The 12,678-nt window shown below is 53.2% G+C and overlaps 2 protein-coding genes across 2 annotated transcripts; one reads left to right on the forward strand and one right to left on the reverse strand.

Annotated features, from left to right (window-relative positions):
- On the reverse strand, positions 1-3,505 carry LOC109779407 (riboflavin biosynthesis protein PYRD, chloroplastic). Its single transcript, XM_020338023.4, has 4 exons — positions 2,789-3,505; positions 1,866-2,164; positions 1,015-1,567; positions 1-844 (listed from the first exon to the last, which is right to left on the reverse strand). Exons 1-4 carry the CDS (start codon positions 3,122-3,124, stop codon positions 119-121), a joined length of 1,914 nt encoding a protein of 637 aa, XP_020193612.2. The 5' UTR covers positions 3,125-3,505; the 3' UTR covers positions 1-118.
- A 3,353-nt stretch (positions 3,506-6,858) lies between these two features.
- On the forward strand, positions 6,859-9,106 carry LOC109779406 (peroxisomal membrane protein 11-1). The gene is made up of 8 exons (XM_020338022.2): positions 6,859-7,140; positions 7,595-7,794; positions 7,893-7,967; positions 8,063-8,137; positions 8,264-8,344; positions 8,433-8,507; positions 8,582-8,755; positions 8,846-9,106. The coding sequence occupies exons 2-8, from the start codon at positions 7,603-7,605 to the stop codon at positions 8,885-8,887; spliced, it is 714 nt and encodes a 237-aa protein (XP_020193611.1). The 5' UTR covers positions 6,859-7,140; positions 7,595-7,602; the 3' UTR covers positions 8,888-9,106.
- Positions 9,107-12,678: the final 3,572 nt, after the last annotated feature.

Genomic DNA, 12,678 nt, shown 5'->3' on the forward strand with positions numbered 1-12,678 from the left:
TCATTGTTTTTCCTTCACAGCAAATAATTCATAAATCTTTTATTGCAACACTTGAGCAAGATAGCTAGTTAATTCCACATGGCTGGTGGCACGATCAGAGGCGGGACAACGCCGAGATCTAATTTTTACCAGCTTCGGCGTCAACCTCCTCCTCCGCAGCACCAGCCTCATCTCCGGCGTTCGCATCATCCTGGCATTCTTCTCCCTCTCCCGCTGATAGCGCGACAACGGGCACCCTGACGTCTCTGTAGCTGCAGACGTAGGGCGCGTCGCGGCCGTGGTACGTGCCGGTCCACTTCCCCTCGTCGACGTCGCTCGCGTCCCACAAGGAGGCGTACAGGTACATGGGCTTCTCCGGCCAGGGCTCCCCGTCGCGCCGCTCCTCCCGCCGGATCACCTCCCCGTCGACGCGCCACTCCACGGCCTCGGCGCTCCAGGCGACGGCGTAGTGGTGGAACCCGTCGGAGGTGTCAAAGGGGAGTTGGTGGACCATCTCCCTGCCGCCGCTCCCGGCGACGAACAAGTTGGTCTGCACGGCGCGCTTGTCGTTGCCGAGGAACTCGAAGTCGATCTCGTCCATGTCGCTGGAGCCCTCCAGCGACGACAGGTAGAGGTTGTAGTTGAGCCCCGCGGTGTCGCCGGCGGGGGCGCGGACCGCGGCGGCCACGGCGCAGCCCGGCAGGAAGCGGCCGCGGGACCGCCACCGCGCCCCGCCGCGGTGGTCGTAGGTGACGTGGATCTCGCCGGACGCCGGCGCGTGGCGGCAGGCGTCCGGTGTGTAGTCCACGGCTATGCGCGCCAGCAGCTCCGTGCCCTCGGGGCGCAGGTGCTCGTGCTGGTCGCACTCCGACGCCATGGGGTATAGGAGAGCGCAGGAGCGGGATCGAGGTGGTGGGGTTTTAAGAATCAGGCTCAAGTTTACATGGCTGGGTGTTTACAAAAGGAGGCCACAAATCTTCAGACAGAGAAGATAAGATGCTACAAATATCCCTCGAGCAGCAAAGTTCCATTCACCTCCTTGTGCTCCACATTCTTGAGTGGAAACGACTGGCTGCCACCAAACGCCAGGTCGCTCGGCCCAGGGCTCACCACCCAGACAGGTGAGAGCTCCACAACAACCTTCTGCACCAGCTTGTCCTCTTGAAACTTGCTCAGCAGCGGCACCAGGACGCCTCCGGCATCTCGGAAATCAACCAGCACACTGCACAACCCTCGATCCGCGAGAAGTCGAAGGATGGACTCTAGGTTCATCTGGTCGAGGACCGAGACGCTGACTCCCGATGGCTCCACGGTGACGGGACTATCGGCAAGGACTATGGCGTTAGATGCCGACTCCTCGTCGAGAAACGGGATGTGTAATTCAGAACCTTCTCCCTGCACTATGATGATGTAAAGAGGCTGCTTTGCGCCAGCCTCTTGTGATATTGGTAAAGTAGTCGCCTTGGCCATGTCGCTTGAAATTATAACTCCGTCGTATTCTTTCGCTAATTGGGAGTAGTATCCTCCTGGTTGATCAGCTCCGCTCCCAATTTGATTTATGACAATTCCATTCATCGAGAGTGTAGTTCTGGTTCAGTATGAACAGATAAACATCAGCAGCAGCGTCACACACTGTATTCAGACGAAAAGGACTAAAGAAAATGGCACGCAACGGTACAAAATATAAATATCACTACACCATAATAGCTGAAGCAATGAGTGTTCTATGTTTTCCTAACCACAGATGTAAAACAGAAAGTTTGGACATACTGTGCAACTTATATTTCAAAATTAAGCTATTCCTATATTTAAGAAATGGCAAAAATGTGTGTACTGATATTACCGGTCTAGATTCCTAGGAAAGATACTTGTAGTTGGATATTTACCTCAAAGTTGCAAAGGCCTTCCCAGTAAGCATACGGTGAATATAAGCCTCATTTAATCTGAGACATAATTCTTCCTCCACACCAACCCTCACATCTATGCCGGCGTTTCTGAGTTTTTCAATCCCTTTAGATGCTACAATAGGATTTGGGTCAGTCATCCCCACCACAACCTCCTTAACTTTGGCTTTGATGAGTGCTTCAGTGCAGGGAGGGGTTCTCCCATAGTGGTTGCAGGGCTCCAAACTCACATAAGCTGTTGCATTCTCTGCCAAATCCCCTGCGTCTCTCAAAGCGAATACCTGCACACATAGCCACATATTAGCAACACCATACTTGGCTAGGAGCCTATGAAATTATCAGCACCATTGTACTTTAGCGGCCCAAGTTCTTATGCAAGCAAAAAAAAATATGTTCTGTTACCTGTACGTAATAGGGTAATAGCCGAATACTACAACGGTGCTGATTATTATTTCTTCATAATAGCATTAGCTGAGACCATATTGTTGTGTATGACTGAAAACCACTGCATACTGTTGACATACTGGCTACAAGTGATAGTTATTTGCTAAATATTTGTTTGGTGTTAGATGTATCTATCATCTGCTGGACAGTTACAGTAGAAGTGAACAATTTATGACATAATGCAGTATTGGAACAGTACTGATTAATGTAGCGCTGGTTTTTCCTAAATGGAGTAAAATATGGTATGTGAAATTAGGGATCATATGAAGATTGTCAACTGCTAACAGGCCAGGCTACTGGTAAAGATTAGGGGAAATTCTGTTAACGATGAGTACATCAAGAAGATTTGACAGATGAGATAGTTGTTGAATTCCCAGGCTTGCAATAAACATCATCCAACAAATCCTTCGTAGTCCCAAAAGAGTGAGCATCAATTTGAGAAGAAGGGTGAGAGGGGTGACCTCGGCGTGGGGCTGGCCGGCTTTGGGGTGGAATCCCTCGCCGACGACTTGGCCTTCGCGGACGATGACGCAGCCCACCATGGGGTTGGGGCTGGTGTGCCCGGCCGCCGTCCGCGCCAGCTCGACGCAGCGCCGCATGTAGTGCGCGTCCATGTCCCCCGCCTGCGCCTGGCACCGCACGCCGGCCGCGAGCCCGCGCGCGCCGCCGCCGCTCGCGAGGCGGGCGCGGCAGGGGGAAGCCGCGGCGGATGCGGGTCGCGGGGCGAGGCGGGGGCGCGAGAGGAGCGAGGAGGAGATCATGTCAGACCGAAGAGAGGGGGCCAGCCAATCCAGCATTCCAGCCAGATGTGGGGGCGCCGAGCCTGGCTTTTGGATTGCCTGTGTGCGGTGCCCCTGTAATCTGCCTCGACTGCCTGCGTGCAGCTGTCGCGGTTGGCGTGGCCGGCTTGCGAGGAAACACCGGCGAGGTCTCGCCGCCGCGCGGAGCTGCTCAGGCCGCGGCGGCCGGAGACGGGGAGGGGAGGCGGCGCCGCGCGGTCCGGGGGGAGACGAGGAGGCGGCGCGTCCTGGGAGAATGAGGAATCCCGGCGCGGCCGCGATGCCGATGGGGAGGGGCGCGGCGCAGCTTGGCAGGAGGAGTCGCGCGGCAGCGAGCTCGACGGTGAGGGGCGGCGCGCAGAGGAAGGAGACTCTGTTCCGTTCCTCACCCGAGCGCACCCGACCGGCCGAACCGCAGCATAAGAGAAAAAAATGATTCAGGGGTATTTTGACAGGTGGGCCCAAAGACGCAAAACGAGAGAAAAACAAAGAGGAAACAAGATATTTTTGCTAATAATAACGGGCAATAAAAGGTGCATTATTTTGGCGAAGAAATAAATATGCTCATGGGGTAAAGCAAAGAAAACAAGTGTTCTTTTTTTTTCATTTTTGTGTTTTGTGTGCTTCCAACATATATCTTTTAAATTTTGCTAAAAGGCAATGCATTTTTTTTAAAAAGTCCACTGCTCTCTCAGAAGATATTTCACTTCCCCGCAGAAAAGGAGAAGACTTCTTACTTTCACCATTTGTTGTGTGTTGGGGTGTGTGTGTGTGTCACAAGCGACATGCAGACTACTCGCAAAAGAGAAAACAACTAGATCTGTGTAAGTGAATATCCGTCAAGGCTTGGTTAGCTACTTCTCGGTAGGTCATCCTCTTGTCGGTGAATAGACGACTGTTCTTCTCCTTCCAAATGTTCCAGAGCAAGTATGTCATGATCTCACTACGCTCCGCTCAGAGGCACTCGCGAGGAACCCAACCCACCACGGGTTTATGGAAGAATCAGCGTTAGATGGGCTTGGCATGGTCATCTCCTTGGCAGCATTGACAATCCTCCATACCTCCTGGGAGAAGGGGCAATCTCGACATAGGTGAGCGAAAGTCTCAACGAATGCAAGAAAGATGACAGATCAGATTGTGTTGCCATCTACGGATTGACAAATTCTCCGCCGTGAGGATTCTATCGTGTTGTACCAGCTAGGCGAAGAGCTGCATTTGGGGGTGACCTGGCCCTTCCGAACCTTAGTAGAGCGAAAAGGCGTCAATCTTCCGGGCTCCTGGCCCAATGGCCAAAGCGCAGTGGTGTCTCTTCACTGATGTTGGTTCGAGCCTTGACTCGGACGTTGTGTCTTACATTCTCCTTTTGATTAAAAAACATAGGGGCTGCTCCCCTACTGGTCTTGTTTCCCATTTGCAAGATCTGAGCTTCAAATTCGACACTATATTGGTTGGTTAACTTTTACTTATCTACGATCCATCGAACCACTATCTCCTCTCTAAACCATAGAAAGGAGATTTTTCGGGTGCACCATGCAGTCGCCCTTCCTCCGCCGGTAGGCCGTTGTCCCACTATTCTTCCACCATGAAGTTTTGGGGGTGGGGATACTAGATGGAGCTCTTTTTTCCTTGGGGGGGGGGGGGGGGGGGGGGGTTGTTATTATGCGGTGGTGGTTTCGTGAGCCTCCCTACGCAAATGGTGACTATTGTGGTACATCAATAGCTTGGTGTGCCGTACTCATGTCAACTTATTTTGGGTGAACTAGTGATCTAATTTGAGGGTTACTCATGTTAGACTTCTTTAAAAAAATCCGGGAGTTAAATTTTAGGGGATGGGTTAGATCCATGTTTTTTTAACTCTTCAAATTGGAGGAGTTAAGGTTTAAGAAGACATTTAAGAAGTTCAAATTTAAGAGTTCTATTATAGATACCATGTATCCTAAGAGCATCTACAGCCGAACATAGCAAATATGACCCCTTAAACTCCCGCGGACGCACCCGATTAGTGATCGGGCGTGTCCGTTTTGAGCCCATATTTATCCGTTCGCGCAACCACACTCCTTATTTTTCTTCTCATATGCCCGGTCACTTTGCATGTGATTGGTGGAGATGAAGAGAGAAATAGAAGAATGAATAAAGAAAGAGAAAAGGTGGTCCAGGGTGGGGCCACGTCCTATCTGGCGGAATGCCCGGGCGCGTCCGCGAGCCCTCATATGCTCCCCATATTTGAGATGGATATGAGGGTTCGCGGGCAGCCCAGCCGTATAGGGATGATATGAGGGGTTTGGTTGGGTCACGTTTTTCCTTCTCTCTCCTGTCCGGTCACTGACCGGGCGTGTCCGCGGGCGTATGAGGGATGGTTTGAGGCATCCGGCAAATGCGTTTTGTATGAACTAGTGATCTAAAGGAAAAAAACAATTAGAGAGCTAAGTTTAGCGGGGGTCTTTGGCTTTTTAACTTCTCAAATTCGAGGTGGTAAGAGCATCTACAGTCGGACTTAGCAAATTCGATCCCTCAAACGCCCGCGAACGCGCTAGGATGCGTCCGCGGACAGTGATCGATCACCCCTCAAAAAAGCAGTTCACATCCAGATACCTCAAATTAGAAACGTCAAAATCCATATTATTACATGCAACACAACGATCTCTGGCAGGAGCTTCGTCCGGTTCCGCTCCCGCCCGCCCGGCTCCGCCCTGGCCATGTCCGGCGGCTGGCCGCGCCCCTTAGAGTATTGGTCCGGTCGGCGGCAAGGTAGGTTAGGGCATGGGACACGAGCCGGCTCACGGGACTCAAGGCACCGCCGTCTCCCAAGCCCTACTCTCCCGGAACCCGAATGGTGCCGGTGGACGTCAGATCGACGACGAATCCCTCCGGGGACGAGCCGCCGACGTCCACCACGATGCGGTTGCGGCACCCAGACTGATGCGCCATACGGGGCGCCAGAGAATGCGACTCTGCCTCGCCGACGTCCACCGCCGCCTCCCGCGCCCGGTGCCTTGCACGGCGGGCACGCTGTGCCATCGCCTCGTGGGACGATGGTGCGTCCCCAATATCGGCGCGCCAGCAGAGGGGTTGCGCGTCCGCCAGCACGTTCGGACGCCAGAAGTACCGCACGGCCTCCGGCGAGGCAGCTACGATTGGCCTAGCGCCGGATCCATGTGCCATTTGGGCGGACGCAATGGATTCCCGACGGATGGAGTCCGAGCGTAGCCATCCACGGGTCTCCTCCTGGGCGGGGCGGAGGGCTGGGCGGCCATCTCCTTCTTGGGGGCTGCGTGGGATGAGCTCGGGGTCGACGGATTTGGAGGTGAAGGACTCGGATCCACTGCCCGCCATGTCGGAGACGACCGGAAGGAGCCGAAGACGATCTTGGGTGGCGGAGGGGAGTGGAGGGGAGGAGAGTGAACTGGTTAGGGTTGGTCCGGCGAGCGGATGAGGAGGATTTTATGTTGGGTCGAGGGGGCCAGCATGGGCCAGGTCCGACGTGGCGGGCGCTCCATATCCGCCTCATATTTGGGCAGCATATGAAGGGTGCCGGTCAGGCCGGGCGTTTGAGGGCCGTTTGTGGGTCTCGTCTGGGTCAAAAAATTGTGATAAGAGCGGACAGTGACCAGGCGGTCCGCCCGACCATATGAGGCGGGTTTGAGACGTCCGGCTGTAGATGTTCTAAGGTTTGAGAAGACCAAAATTTAAGAGGGTCGATTAGAGATGCCTTGAGCGCTTGCATATAAATCCAGCCCACACACGAATTATCTAGCGCTAAATCCATTCACGGCCTGGTGTCGTGTGGGCACAGCCACACGCATGGCAGGGCTAAAATCCAAACCCGTCCGTCTCTCATCAGCCGGAGGAGAGGGAGGCAGCCCCGTCCGTCCCTCCACGGCTCATCTCCTCTCAGTCCACACAAAATCGGATGGTGAAGCAGCAGTAGCAGCCGGAGAAGCAGTTCCCCTCCCCTCCCCAGCAGCTAAGCACCAGCCGGCCGGACCCGCCCCTTCTCCACCCTCCTCCCCTCTCCCAGCTCCGTCATTACCAAGGTAATTGCACTGCCCAGCATGCATCTTCGTCTTAATCCACTCTATCGGTGCTTCGTCTTGCGTCCCGTGGCAGCCTGTGCCGCCATGCCTGTTGCCTAATTTCCTACTGATGCAGTATTGCAATGCACTCCTGAGCTGACAGTTTTAGATTTTTAGCAAGTGCCTGTGCATCTCCCGGCCTGCTCACTCGCCTCTGTTTTGAGTTCCTAGCTTTCTTTTCGAGAAATTACACCCTGCTTTGCCGACAGAGATTCTCGCTGCTAGTACGAGATTATTTATTTATAAACTGATGTCTGCTTCGGCCTCTGCTTTTCTGAATTTTGTTGCCACGCGTAGTACAGTAGTACTAGAAGATTGCAAGCTCTGGTTTTCTGAATATTCGAGCTGCTTCAGATCGAGTTCAGAAGTTTTTCTGAATTCCGTGCCATTATTAATTTGGAAGTTGAGAGCGCAGGAAGGAAGATGGGCTCGTTGGAGGCGACGCGGGCGGAGCTGGGGCTGGCGGTGCTGTACCTGAACAAGGCGGAGGCTCGGGACAAGATCTGCAGGGCCATCCAGTACGGCTCCAAGTTCATCAGCAACGGCCAGCCCGGCACCGCGCAGAACGTCGACAAGTCCACCACCTTGGCTCGCAAGGTCTTCCGCCTCCTCAAGGTCAGCTCGCTCACGCACATACAGTACCATTATAATCTGCTCCATGTAGGCTGCAGCTGTGTTAATTTCGTTTTGGCCTTGCATCGATGGATCTGCAGTGGGTGAACGATCTGCACGCCCTCATCAGCCCGGCCGCCAAAGGGACCCCTCTCACGCTGGTCTTGCTTGGGAAGGTACTCTATACTTTATACCGCGTTAATTTCTCACCGTTTGAGTGAGGCTGTAAGAATGATGTGCTGACTGTTAATTGTTTCTGAAACTGCTGCAGTCCAAGAATGCGTTGCTGTCGACCTTCCTGTTCCTGGACCAGTTCGTGTGGCTAGGAAGATCGGGGATTTACCAGGTTTTGTTTGCCGAGATTTAAGCGTCTCACCCTCTTCCAATGGTCCACTCCATTCCATCGTGCATAGTACGTATTGATTAGCAATATGTGAACCTGGTTTCTCTTCTTCTGTTGTTGCTGGTGTAGAACAAGGAGCGCACGGACCGCATCGCCAGGATGTCCCTCTACTGCTGGATGGCCTCCTCCGTCTGTGCAAGTCTAGTCGAGGTACATATATATGCACAATTTCATCTCATGGAGACTCCTTGTAACATGCTACATGAGTATATGACTGATCGTTTGAGTGGGATTGCAGCTTGGTGAGCTCAAGAGACTATCAAAGGCGATGAGGAAGCGCGCCAAGGAGCTTAGGGGCGCCGACAAATACGAGGTACAGTATCATTTTAGATCTGCCGCCCACGGACGATGTATGTGAAATTTTAACATAATTTGGTGGTCTTGTAGGACGAGCAGTACCTGGGGAAGATGAAGCAGTCGGACGACCGGCTGCTGGCGCTGGTGAAGGCGGGCATGGACGTGGTGGTGGCCGTGGGGCTGCTGCAGCTGGCGCCCAAGAAGATCACCCCCAGGGTCACCGGGGCCTTCGGCTTCGTCACCTCCCTCATCTCCTGCTACCAGGTATGCCAAACTTCACTGACCAATAAACCTCGCCTTCGCTCTCTTCTGTTCTTCTGACGGCTCTGAATTTTATGCTCTGTTTCTCTTCAGCAACTCCCGTCCCGCGCTCCCCTGGCCAAACTCAAGGCGTGAGGAACGGACGCTACACCATGCATGCTAGTCCAGACGCTGCCTCCGCTTAACTCAAGCCGATGCTGTGCTCCAGCATGGAATCCGAGATGTTTTATTCCTGTGTACGTAGCAGTATAGAATGATGATGTCGATTGTCTGTACGTACGGTTTTTATACATATACATGTACACGGTATATGCTATGAGTAGTAGTAATGGACATGGTATGTCTGGTCGATCATGTGTTGGTGCATGCTGCTTATATATGCCAACAGTGTTGCCACTTGCGAACCAAAGGTAATAAGGAGAGAGAGAGAGAGAGTACGCAGAGGTAATTCATTCGTGGCTCCCATATCATCACGGCCCCCGCGTCGCTCCCGCAGGGGCAACTCGGGCGGCGTAACCCTAACCCGCTGCCGGCCCTCTCCCCCATCTCTCCTCTCCCTCGTCGCCACCGGAGGTGGCCGCCGACTCGCCGCTCGGCCGCCGGTGAAGGTGACGGCGAGGATCTGGCCGCCCCGTTCTTCCTCGGGGGGCTTTGGATCCGTGGCGGCGGCCTCGGCTGGTGGATCGACGCCGGGTCTGCGGTGACCGGTGCTCGTTGGTGCTGGTCGTTCTTCCTCGGCCGCGGGGGCGGCGGTAGGTGGCGGCTGTGGTGCGGGCGTCTCGGCGGCGCCAGATCCAGATCTGAAGGCCTCCGTTTACTTCAACCAGGGCTGCCTCTGATGGCCCTGCTTTGGGCGGCCTTTGTCGCTGGAGTTGTACCTATTTGGCGGCTGGAGGTGGGAGGTGGCTCCGGAGAAATCCGAGGCCAACAGCGCTGGCCATGACGGCGGCGACGCCCGAGGGCGCCGTACCCTTCTTGTAGGCGCCGTCCAGGTTGCCTCCTTCCCCTCTTCCTTCCACCCAGCTCGTATGCCGGGCGAAAGCCCAAATCCTTGACGGATCGAGCGACAGCGGCGCTCCGGGCGTCGTCACCCTCTTGGGGGTGTCGTTCGTGGTGAGCTTGGGGTGGATGTGATGCTTTGGTTGCTTGGCGGCGGTTGGTGGCGTGGTCGGAGTTCGTCTGGTGGCGGTGCGTTGGCGCTCTGCCGCCTATGTGCTCAGCCTCGGAGTCCTTCTTCCACGGTGCCTGGTCTTCAGCAGCCCTGCCGGACTCGGCGGAGCGGTGCTTCATCCTACTCATTGATGGCGGCGTATCTCGGCGGCGTGGCGCAGTGGAGATTCGGCGTCCGATGTGTGGCGATGGACTCACGTAGGAGGACGAAGCTGTCTGGTGTCGTGGTGACGTCGATAGCTGAGTGGCCAGACAAGGTAGAAGCCTCAATATTTGCTCTGAAGACGGACCTGTGGAAGATGGCGGCGACCACACACATGTGCGTCGGACCGGTTTGTACCCCAGACCCGGTATGTGGCTCGGCTGGGGCTTCCGGCTTTTGATGTTAGGCTTAGGTGAGTGGTCTGGGTAGTGGCCCAGCTAGCACCCCTTCATCATTTTGATGTTAGGCTTAGATTAGTGGTCTGGGTAGTGGCCCAGCTAGCACGCCTTCATCATTTGGATAGGAGTAGCGGCAAATGTTGTCAAGATGGCGAATTCAGGCATATTGTTGTAATACTTTGTAAGGTCCTCGAGAATAATCAATAAAGTGGCCGCATGCATCTCCCAGATGCAGAGGCCGGGGGTCATCCTCCTTTTCTAAAAAAAAAAGAGAGAGAGAGAGTACGTACGTAGTATTAAACAGAAGAACCTTTCTGTGCGCGCCGCGCACCGGGGATATATGGTTCGTGATGCACTTTGGATGTACCCTTCAGCACGGCACGCCGCCAAAGGGAACTTTTGGGGTAGGAGCACTATATATGCTTGACGTACAGTCGCCGGCGGCCGGCCGGGCTAAAGGCGACGCACGGCCAACCGCTGATGCACTTGGCCGCCAAACTGAGTGAGTGAGTGGCTAATCATGGCGATCCCCTGAGTCGGACGGGCGCACGCGTGCAGCCGGGATTTTCTTTGGTTCCCCATTGCGCGTGCTCCACTATCGCACTAATCTAGTCGTAACGCTCTCATCATTCGTGTCATCCGCGTATTATCACAGCATCACGAACACGCACGCGCGGGATCATATCGAAGCGTGGTCGCGATCACGGCAACAAACGCAATCATCCAGCTCTGTTTCGAAAAGGGAAGGTCGGGAACCAAATGAGAGCGCGGGAAAGTAGTAGCAGTCTCGCAGGCTACTACCAGCACCAGCACTCAAGTTTGTTTGTGTTAGGGCATTTCTAACAGATCTGTAACCGGTTAGAGGAGTAAAAAATCGGTTTTACTCTTCCGGATTTGGCGCTTTCGGCCGCCGGCGATTGTGCCCTGCCATGGATTGGCCGGGAACCTGACCGCATAGCCCCGACAACGCCTTCACGCTGCATGCAGGTATCGGCTCCGCCTCTAGCCACTCGAATCTCTCCCGTGGATGGTTGGCCGGCAAAGACAAGCCCGGGCTCGGCGCTGGCCCAACGGCTCGCCAGCTCACTGTTGCCGTCATAAACTGCGACGACTGCCCACGGCAGTGGCTTGACGAGTTTCTACCACGCCGGAACATTCTGGATGGGTGTTCTTCTAGTGTAAAAAAGATGGGGTATATATGTGCTTCTTTTGCTTCGGTTATTTACCGGACTCGGCGCAATTTTGGTAGCTCATTTTTTGCTCAAATTTGTGTGTAGGATAGATGTAAGTTTTGGTATTGAAAAGATGATTACATCGATCTATTGATAGCATGAAAATTGATAGATGCTCGTACACTCGTTGCTAGAATAGAGCATATAGATGAGATTAGATGTGAAGCAACGTCTACTTATTTAGAATCGAAGAAGAAAGAAGTGTGCAAGCTCGAGAAACTACGGATCAACAATTAAGACATAGAGACGATATTAATCCAACTAGTGGGAGCAGTTATGGAAGTTGAATATCTTTTAAATGTCTAATTCTGGTTATTATTTTCTTTGATCTTGCTCTCATAACAAAGAATTGGTTAATTATGTACTCCAATGTATCAAAATGTCGTTGAATGAAATAAAGAAGCAAAGAAATGTGTTTCGGTGCTGAAAATCAAATGCAAATGAATTTATTTTACTCCGTTATATATAGGGGATCGTCTATGTCCGGCCAAAACTTAGTGGAGTAAATTTACTCCACTGCATACTCCACTATTTATTGGGGATCGGTTAGAACTTAGCAGCCCGGTCTAACCAACTATCTAGCCCTCAAATTCGTGGTTACCCTTCTCATTTCACGGTGGAATGTGGTTCACAGGCTTCCTCCCTCACCTCTGTTCGGATACGATTACAACGCGGCCTTTTGGCCGTTTCTTCCATGCCAAGTTGGTCGATACGGCTAGCAGATGTTGCATCAGTGCCACTCCTATTGGACCAAGACTTGAGGAATGGTAGGATGGCCGCAATGACGAACGCATCTGCTCAAAACACTAACATGAACTTGTAAAAGAGAGCCAGTGGCATGGAGATGTGGCTATAGCGCATGGAATGGTTTGACACATTGTTTCAGTCGAGAAACATGGAAAACCGAATGGATACGATTGGATACTTGTAAATCCAGATGATAAGCAAGGTCAGCAATTTTCTTTGTAATAACATAAGGACCAAAGAACATGATGAGAGCTCGTGATTAGAACGGTGCACCGTTGATGACTGTACATAAGGCTGCAACTTTAAAAAGACTGAATCACCCACAACAAAAGAATGTTCATTTCTTTTTTTGTCAGCTTGAGATTTTATGCGTCGTTGAGATCTCACAAGATGCTG

Source organism: Aegilops tauschii, chromosome 4 (genome assembly GCF_002575655.3).
Source record: "Aegilops tauschii subsp. strangulata cultivar AL8/78 chromosome 4, Aet v6.0, whole genome shotgun sequence".
Taxonomy (NCBI): Eukaryota; Viridiplantae; Streptophyta; class Magnoliopsida; order Poales; family Poaceae; genus Aegilops; species Aegilops tauschii.

What these genes read in the sequence shown, in the direction of transcription:
- LOC109779407 (XM_020338023.4), bottom strand. Translation starts at nt 3,124, where the DNA reads ATGCTGGATTGGCTGGCCCCCTCTCTTCGGTCTGACATGATCTCCTCC. An exon ending in CCGGCCAGCCCCACGCCGAG is followed by an intron (nt 2,165 to 2,788) that starts GTCACCCCTCTC and finishes CTATGTGTGCAG; the next exon opens with GTATTCGCTTTGAGAGACGC. An exon ending in AGAATGTGGAGCACAAGGAG is followed by an intron (nt 845 to 1,014) that starts GTGAATGGAACT and finishes ATGGCGTCGGAG; the next exon opens with TGCGACCAGCACGAGCACCT.
- LOC109779406 (XM_020338022.2), top strand. Translation starts at nt 7,603, where the DNA reads ATGGGCTCGTTGGAGGCGACGCGGGCGGAGCTGGGGCTGGCGGTGCTG. An exon ending in TCTGTGCAAGTCTAGTCGAG is followed by an intron (nt 8,345 to 8,432) that starts GTACATATATAT and finishes GTGGGATTGCAG; the next exon opens with CTTGGTGAGCTCAAGAGACT. An exon ending in GGGGCGCCGACAAATACGAG is followed by an intron (nt 8,508 to 8,581) that starts GTACAGTATCAT and finishes GTGGTCTTGTAG; the next exon opens with GACGAGCAGTACCTGGGGAA.